General features: G+C 41.2%; 1 protein-coding gene across 1 annotated transcript in view; it reads right to left on the bottom strand.

The window, feature by feature from the left end:
* Positions 1-9,452, bottom strand: part of FNTB (farnesyltransferase, CAAX box, beta) — a 97,933-nt gene that overhangs the window by 26,564 nt on the left and 61,917 nt on the right. The window contains exons 5-7 of the mRNA XM_006891806.1: positions 7,539-7,685; positions 7,357-7,440; positions 1,164-1,250 (exon numbers count right to left, since the gene is read on the bottom strand). Coding sequence (XP_006891868.1) covers positions 1,164-1,250; positions 7,357-7,440; positions 7,539-7,685 — 318 coding nt within the window. The remainder of the gene's footprint in view (positions 1-1,163; positions 1,251-7,356; positions 7,441-7,538; positions 7,686-9,452) is intronic.

The following is a 9,452-nucleotide window of genomic DNA, read 5'->3' as shown; positions in this document are numbered from 1 at the left end:
CACACACACACACACACACAGAGCACCTGACAGTTTACCTGAAATGTCTGACGTATTATAACTTTTTAGTACTGGCCAAAAATTTTACACTAAAAATTTATGCTAAATTTAAAAAAAAAAAGTTAATCATTAAGTCCAGGAAAAGAAAAGCAACACCAAAAAGTAAATGTGATCAAAGGACACAATCCAATGCAGTTGTAAAGAAATTACACAGTATTAAAGTACTATTTTGCTAAACAACAAAAATGGGGGGGGGGGAAGAAAAGAACTACAATTTTAAAATTCTTAAATAGGATACTTTTTTATATCTTTTTAATAGCTTTAGAGCATTTCTTGTACAGTATTTGAGGCATCCAGGGAAGTACAGAAAATAATGTGTAAAATATATATACACCTAATGCCTAGCTTTGACTTAGTTATGTACAATATTATAAAGAATTTCTACATTTGTCTCCTTCATGCATGTTAAGATGTTCTCTAGGAGTGGAATTATTGGGTCAGAAGCTTCCTCCCTAAAAATAACCACTACCCTGAATCTGGCATTTATAATTCCCCTACATATTTATATATTACCACTACATATGGTTCTACCCACCACCAAGAAACGTTTTTACAAGCCTCTGGATTTCAAGCTAATGTACTGTTTTCTGAAGCATCTTTTTTTCACTTAACATTATGCTTCTGGGATGTATCTCTATTAACACAGGTAGCTCTAGTTCATTCATTTTAACTGCTTATCTTTCTATATGACTATATCACAATGTACTTATCCAATATCATGTTTATTGACATGTAACCTATTTCTAGTGTTCTGCTATTAGAAATTATTTCTACCCTTGTCTCCATCATGCGTATATATAAAGTTCCTGTAAGAGTGAAATTACTGGGTCTCAAGTGAGCGCAACTTTGAGATATCACCAAGTTGCCCTTCAAACTGACTAAATCAATCTTGGAGACCCAGTGACCCTGTTCATCAAAGCTTTTTGTATTTTTCAATTAAAAAAAAAATAATCATACAGTATTAAAGTTTGGAAAACAGAAAAATGTTTACATATTTTAAAAGTATATAATCATAGAAGCCTAAAGATAACATCTCATTATCTTTATTTTTCAGCAGTAAACTCCTTCTGTAAGGCCAGGAAATATCCCAATTTCTCTCTCACCTTGCTATCCATTCAGCAGTCCCCTCAAAGAGGTCTGGAGTGATGATGTTGGTCAGAGAAGCCACGGAAGCAGCACAATACGCACTCCTGACAGAATACAATCAGAAAGAGGGGAAAGTATTAAGGTTTTTTAGTGTTTGGGTTTTTTTTAATTTTATTTTTTTAATTATTTTGTGTGTGTACCGTCAAACCAGATCTGACTGGTACAGGAGACTGCCCCTCCTTCTCCAGCAAGAGCATCTGGTGGATTCGAACCGTGCACCTCTGGTATTGCAGTGCAGCTTCTTGCCACTAGGCCACCAGAGCTCCCTTGAAAGTGTTAAGTTTTAAGGAGAAACTTAGGCTCAATGAACTCCTGGGTGGTTTGCTCTCTTTGCCTAACAAGCTTTAGACACCTCCTGTCCCCACTCTTGGCACACGGTCAGTCCCCTGCATCTCCAGCTGAGAGGTCTGACATACTATTCCTACGGAGATGCTCAGGGCATGGCTTCAGTGAAAGAACAGGGCCACATTTCCGTCAGAGGAAATAACAGCCATATCAATTTAAGTCAAAAGGGAAGTTCACTCCTCTTTCAAAGACATACAGTGGATCCCACAAGCCCATGGTGTCATTCAGGTGTTTCTGATATACTCCTTCATTCAGATGTCAATACTATTTTAGATCCAGGATTTCAGTCTGTTTATGGCATGAACACATGAAAGGTATTAACATTTTCCCTACAACAGAGAACATACCAAAGCAACCTGCTTAAACCAAACACCAGGAAAGGCGCCCTCATGGCACAGGCAGCACGCTGTGATGCTCACCAAACAACAGGGATAGGGAAAGATGAGCCGCTCAGACACGTTCATGAAATCCCTAGAGGGAGGAGAGCACTGATTGGGTAAGGAGGAGCTGTGCTGCTACCCCAAAGGCAAGGGGTTCAAATCCACTAGTTTCCCCATGGCATAAAGATGGGCCATCTCCTCCTGTGCAGTCTACAGCCTCTGAAATCTCACTGGGAGGTCAGCTACAAGTGGGTTCCAACTTGGCGGCACATAATACATTCCACCCACCAACATATACCTTTAGAGGAAAAAGAAAGAACGTGTCTAATTCTTTTTAAATGATATCCAACTTGATCTGGAATAATTATTCTATTCTATTCTATTCTATTCTATTCTATTCTATTCTATTCTATTCTATTCTATTCTATTCTATTCTATTCTATTCTATTCTATTCTATTCTATTCTATTCTATCCTCCAGTCCTAATTCTTCTCAGGACACAGTTTATTTCGGCTTCCTCCTCAGTCATAGAACACCTCCCCAGACTCCCCCTTCTTGCCCTCTCTGGTCTCTTCAAATATTCAGCATCTCAACCTCCCTTTTATGTTGAATTATAAAAATAGTTTTCATTCTGCTCACAAATTCTTTTTTCTCAGGGTCCCCAAGAAATATAAAGGGAAGGAAAAAAGAAAGGTCTAGTTTCCATCTTATTCAATAAAGACCCAGCATTAAGCCACACTTACTGGAGGATTCCCAAGACAGCTCTGCAAAAACTCTAAGCACTACAATCCTACCAACATTTCCCTCAGCCTTGAAATGCTGGCCAAAGGCACAGCGGAGGCTCCGTTACACCAGCAGGCATCCGGAGCAAGCAAGAGTTGTATGTGCCAACGCCAAATGTTAGCATTTACCATAAACTCACTTTGAAGGTCTGATCTAATTTTCTTCAGGTTTTGAGCCTCTCAGAGGTCCAAAAGTATTTGCTCTTGAATCCTCTGAGGCAGAGAGGTAGCCAATAATGTCATCTGCCTTTGATAAACGGAAGAACTGAGAAAAGATGCCAGAGGCCATTAGTCCTAGATTTCATATTGAGACAGTAGAGGAACAAAATACAACACTTCCATTCAGTTTATTCCTCGCTTCTTGCATCCAGTCACCAGGTCTCCTAAAATGTGTCCATTTCTCTTCCTCTTCGCTTCCATCAGCCACATCCAAGCTACTGTTATCTTCTCTCTGGATCAGTTTCCAGTCTGGTCTCCCTCCCTCTAGCCTTGAAACCAGAGTATTTTTACTAAAACACTAAAATTCACTCACTGCAACTGGAGAACTCCTGAGAAAATACAAATCAAACAATGCCACTCCCTGCTTAACACTTTTCAGTGGTTTCTCACTACCCTTAAAAAGAAATTTCAGATTCCTTAAAAAGAGTTCCAGACCTTCACAGTCTGTCCCCAGCCCGCCAGCCCCTCCAGCTTCAATTCTCACCTTGCCCACCCTACCCTCTACACTCCAGCCACAAGAACTTCTCAGTCACTCGCTTACCTAAACTCTTCCCAATGTTCAGTCCCTCTCTCCCTGCCACTTCCAAAAAATGCTCCAGCCTGGATAACCTTAACTGTTGTTGTTCATTGCTGTTAAGTGAGAACTGACTCAGCTGACTGTCCAGCAGGTTTTCAGAGGCTGTAAACTGCACGGAAGAGCCTTGCCCATCTTTCTCTAGTAGAGCAACCAGTGGATTCAAACCGCTTGTCTCTGGCTATGCAGCGCTACTCTTTACCCAATAAGCCACCAAAGCTCTCTTAAGTAGGAGTCAGGAAAGAGTATTTAACTCTTTCCTACGAAATAAGAAAATATGTTGCTCACTAGGAGTTCACTGCAGTTTGTTAAGATTAAGTATTCTGGAGTCATAAATTCTTGAGTAAGCCCATGCCCAAAATTCCTAGGAGTTCTGACAGAACCTGAAACATCATCAAGGGACCACCTATGTCTAACTCAGAATGAGAGCAAGCCAGCACCCAGATGCCAAATTGTCCTCAATCACATCCAACTCGGCAACAAACACTGCTGAGCACAGGAAGGCACTGCCAGGCCAATGGCAATTAAACAGCGGAGTAAACACAGAAATGGAGGTGGCAAAAGCAAGGAAACGGGATGTGATTGGATAGGTTTTTCCATCCTCCACGTGTTTAATCCTTCATGTAAGTACAAATTAGGGACTAGAGTGGGAGGGCGTTACCAGAAGAGCTTAGGCGGAGTCAGAAGACTACTGTGCTCTTCATCAGAGCAGAGCTATTTTCCTGGAAAAGTTTTTGTTAGCACTTGTTTAGCAGGGATAAGGAAGAAGGGAGGTGGGGAGGGGAGCACAACAGCTGGTGCTGGAATGAGTAAGAAAACAATCACATCTGAAAAAAAACCCCATGTGTCAAAATGCCAAGGCATTTTTCCCAGTGTTTTGCGCTTTTTTTCTCTTTAATATTTTTAATGAAAATTTACAGAGACTTCTGCTTTTTTAAAAAAATGAAACTTCAATAAGGAGCTCTGCTGGTGTAGACCTTATCGAGTTGCGCTGCTAACCACAAGGCTACAAGCTTCTGGCGGTTCAAATCCACAAGCAGCTCCATGGGAAAAAGATAGGCAGTCTTGTCTGGTTGCAATTTACAGCCTCAAAACCCAATGGAGGTTATGGTGCGTGGGTTTATTGTTTAAAATTACTTTCTTAGCTTTCTGTTTTTTACTTTTACCATGTGACTGGGGAAGAACCTGAAATACTGTATAAATTAATCAATGTGGGATTTGATCTGTTTTTCCCATCCCACCAGGTTTAAATCTAAAAGATTTAGTAGCAAAGGTGGGACTCTCACTACCAGCAAGGAAGTAGCAGCAAAGAATGTAATGCATATCCTTTGGGGCCAGAAATTTCTGTATCAGTCTGACTAGGGAAAATGAGAGCAGGAGTAGCCTCAATGGAGAAGCAGAGTCCACAGGACACACAGCTGACGTGCAACTGCTGCCCCACAGGGTCAGAGCCAGAGGCCTTCCTTAGCCCAAGATTGATGGAAAACAGAGGGAAGATGCCATAATCAGAAGGACTAAGAAAACCTGGGCTATTCGTTGGAGAAGGACACCATGCTTGGAAAGGTAGAGTGTTGGTGAAGGACAGGAAAGACCCTCAACCAGGTGGACTGACACAGTGACTGCTGCAATGAGCTCAAGTGTGTCAGATAGGATGAGGAAGGCACAGGTTTCAGACTGGTTGTTCATAGCATCACTAATGGATCAACTTGAGGGTACCAAACAACAAGAAGAAGGGAACTTTGTAACACAGACCAAAAGCATGAGGCTGAAGGTCAAAAGGTCTATGAACATGCTTGAAAAGCTGTCCTGACTAAGGAATTGTACCATGTTGCCAATCTGAATTGTATCCTGTTATTAACTAGAATTGTAACCTGTTAATAACTAGAATTGTAACCTGTTCATTCCCCTCATAAACCCTGTAACAGTAAGTATGGTTCTGCGAGATCCAAGTGGCCATTGCAATGGATTTCCGACCCAGAGCAGTATGACTGATGTTGGAATTAGCAGAGTAAGTGTGGGAGTGTGGAGGTTAGGTCTAAACTTAAAGGAATTGGTTTGTATTGTGGTCACAGCTGATAGGGACTATTCTCCTTCGTGAAGTTTACAGAGGTCAAAATTGACTGTCCATATGCCACCCTATTTTTACAGAAGTCATTATGAATCAAAACCAAGTTGACAGTAGTGACTGAGTGAGAGAAGAAGCTTCAACATGGCCAGAACTTGAATGGCAAGTATTATTATAGAAAAGGAATGAAAATGTAATGACCACAGGGTAGCACACATTTTTTTTCGCTTCTTCCTTAAGAAGAGTCAAAACAGTACTACTTTAAATCTACCAGAGGGGATCTCTGATAGCACAGTCCACAGGGAGCTGTGCTTCTAACCAAGTCGGGCACTTCTCTGGTGGTTCAAACACACCAGCGACTCTGAAGGAGAAAAATGGACAACCTCATCCTATGTCATTTACAGCCTAAGAAACCAAATGGAGGGTCAGCTATGAGTTGCTTCTGACTTGATCACAATGAGAGGCTGTTTTTAAGCTCTGCTGGCTTCACTGGTACATGCGGTAGCAAAGTTTAATTCTTTTTATTTGAAGAGACATCTCACAGGTAGAAGAAAATTCTTTCTAAAGGCCTTTGCAGCCTCGTTACCTACCTTCATCTACAATCTATTTTACATTTCATACCTTCTCTACTTTGTTTTTGCTTATACTTTCAAACTAATGGTTTTCTATTTACTTAAACCAGATTATTAACCAACTTATACAGAAGCAAATGCATGTACAAATAGGCAATCAGATGGCTTTGATTTAGAAACCTCACCAAAATAATGTATTTCCCAGAATAAATAAGGAAATGGTATGAAACTCAACAAACTGCCACCTTTGAGAAATTACTTATTTAGTGAACTCCTTATGTGGTTCACAAGTAAACTGCCAGGTAAGTAAGCTACTTGCTAGGTAAAGCAAACACTTCTTAAGTAAAATAATTTCGAGCCACTTGGTATCAATCCATTAATGTCACTTTATTGCACTGTTCTCTCCTGGCCCCAGAAGGTTTCTGCACCTCCCAAAGCTATTCTCACAACTTTCAGGAAGATCTCAAGTGTTAACAATTCTCATGAGTTCCTACCCAGCTTTCTTTTCTTTCCTAGTCCCTAGAAAGTCCATGCGGAAATGCACAGCTAATCCAAAGGGAGTGCCTCTCTGGCAGTTCAACTCCACCAGCAGCTGAGGAAGAAAGACAGGCAATCTCCTCCTGTGGGATTTGCAGCCTTGGAAACCCAGCAAAGGGTCAACTATGAGTTAGCTCTTACATAAGCAACGAGTAAGTGAATGAATGAGTCCCTAGAGAAGAAAGTGATGTTTGGTAAAGCAGTTGTATTTGTTGTATGCCTCTGAGTCAGAAGAGACCCACAGCTGACCCTCCAGTGGGTTTTTAGAGGCTGTAAACAGCAGAGGGGGAGATTAACCATTCTTCTCCCACAGAGCAGCTGGTGGAGTTGAACTGTGTACCTTTGGGATGGTAGTGCAGCTTCTTACCACTAGGCTACCAGAGTTCCCTTGGTAAAGTAAAGGGACAGTAAAAGGAGGAAAGACCCTTGGTGAGACAGACTGACACAGTGGCTGTAACAATGGACTCAAACATCCAGTGATTATGACGATGATGTAACAGTCCTTGGTAGACAAAAGATTAAATGTATGATACAAATATAACAAATGTCACTGAATAAAGTAGCAGTGTTTCCGAAGGTCCAGTTCTGACCCCTGTTGTTCCTCAGGCCTGACGTCTTGAATGACAGAGAAGCTCTAGAATCTACTGATTAATAGCCCGAGTAAAACCTTACTCACCTCACATCCACCTCACCTCCAACGTGCATGAGAAAAGAGCCATCGGGTTGCTTCAGTGAGTACAAATACTGAAGCAGCTTCTCCCTGAGAAACAAATGGGGGAAGGAAGGAGAGGAGAATGGTCAGTGCCAATCAGCACAAAGAAGTCCTTTGGGTTTTGTCAGTGCTGGCTTGGGCTGTACCTGTTAATGACACCATAGGCCTCCTCAGTGCCAATGATGCACAGTGCATTGACAGCTGCGTAAGTGGGTGCAAGGTGGGGGTACTGGCCAGGGCCCCCTCCAAAGCCACCTTCTGGGCTCTGACATAGTTCCAGGAACTGACACACACTAGATACACAGTCAAAGGGGGGAAAAACAAAGTCAGAAGGCATTACCTTGGCATTGCTGAACATCAGATTCATGCCCTTCCAATGACACACCCTCCCTCAAAGGGAAAAAACAATTTCCTCCCAACTCCAGAATGTAACACCCCTCCTCTCACACACCCCCCACAAAGGGCTTAGCTCTCTATCTTACTGTCATCAGGTTCTGACCTCTTACCTGAGTTTTGTACTTAAGCATTTGCCTAATTATAAAGTGAGGAACACAAAAAAGCCTTTCACAGAACTGGAGTCCTAAGAATTCCACATATTGGTGTTCTTTTTAAAAAAAAAAATTATTCTTTTTTTCACTGTTGCCTATTTTCTTCCTCCTCTCCCCTTCCCCTCCCCAACCTACCCTGCAATGTATCTCTTGTTCTAGACTGTTGTCATACATGTAATGCATAATCATATACTCCTTATAAACAGTTCTTCCCCTCATTTATTCTAATGCGGTGTTCTTAACATATCCATTCTTTTCTCATTCTCCCCCCAACTCCCCGATTTCTGTCCTATTTTATAACAGTGGTGTTATGCAGTGTTTGTCCTTTTGTGACTGAGATGTTTCACTCAGCATGTCCTCCAGGCTCTCATGTTATGTAATGTTTTATGAGTTCACTGTTTTTCAATGCTGCATAATGTTCCATTGTGTGAATGTACCATAGCTTTTCTATCCATTAGCTTGTTGATGGGTTACTTCCATCGCTTTGCTATTGTGAATAATGCAGCGATAAACATGGGTGTGTGTACATCATTTCAAGTTGTGGCTCTGGTTTCATTAGGGTATATTTCCAAGGGTGGAACTGCTGGGTCAAATGGTATTTCTATTTCCAACTTTTTAAGAAAGCACCAGACGGCTTTCCACAGTGTCTGTACCATTTTATCCACCAGCTGGGACTAAGAGTCTCAATCTCTCCATAACCTCGCCAGCACTTGTTGTTTGCTACCCTGGTGAACTTTGCTATTGTCACTCAGCTGAGAGATTATCTCATAGTTGTTTTAATTTGCATCTCTCTCAGGGCTAGGGATTTTGCACATTTCTTCATGTATTTGTTTGCCATCCGAATGTCTGTTTTTTTGGTGAAGTGTCTATTCATATCCTGTGCCCATTTTGCAGTTGGGTTGTTTACCTTTTTCTTGTTGAGGTGCTGGAGTATTCTATAAATTTTAGATTAATTCTATAAATTTTAGATTCTAATCAAGTATGTCATTGCCGAATATTGTTTCCCAGTCTATGGGTTTCCTTCTCAGGCTGTTGGAGAAGTTTGGTTTTTTTTTGTTTTGTTTTGTTTTTAGATTTTTATTTTATTATTTTTCTGTGAGTGTACCGTCAAATCAGATCTGACTGGTACAGAAGGAGACTGTCCCTCCTTCCCCGGCAGAGCATCTGGTGGATTTGAACCGTGCACCTCTGGGATTGTAGTTGAAGCTCCTTGCCACTAGGCCACCAGAGCTCCCCTTGGAGAAGTTTTTTGATGCACATAAAGATTTGATTCCTAGAAGGCCATACATCTATTTTACTCTTTCCTGGTTGGAGGTTTTTCATTACTCTTGGAAAATGGTTCTTGCTATGAATCCGGGCTTCTAGAGTTCTTCCTAGCTTTTCTCTGATGAAATAATAGTCTTTGGTTTTATTTCTAGATTCCTGATCTACCTTGAGTTGGTATTTGTGCATGGTGTGAGATGTGAGTCTTGCTTAAGTTTTCTGCAGATGGTTTTCCAATTTTGTTTTTTT

Source organism: Elephantulus edwardii, unplaced genomic scaffold (assembly GCF_000299155.1).
Source record: "Elephantulus edwardii isolate Elephantulus edwardi_28Jun2011 unplaced genomic scaffold, EleEdw1.0 scaffold00104, whole genome shotgun sequence".
NCBI lineage: Eukaryota > Metazoa > Chordata > Mammalia > Macroscelidea > Macroscelididae > Elephantulus > Elephantulus edwardii.
The sequence above is the reverse complement of the archived record's forward strand: the minus strand, read 5'-3'. Positions and strand labels throughout refer to the sequence as shown.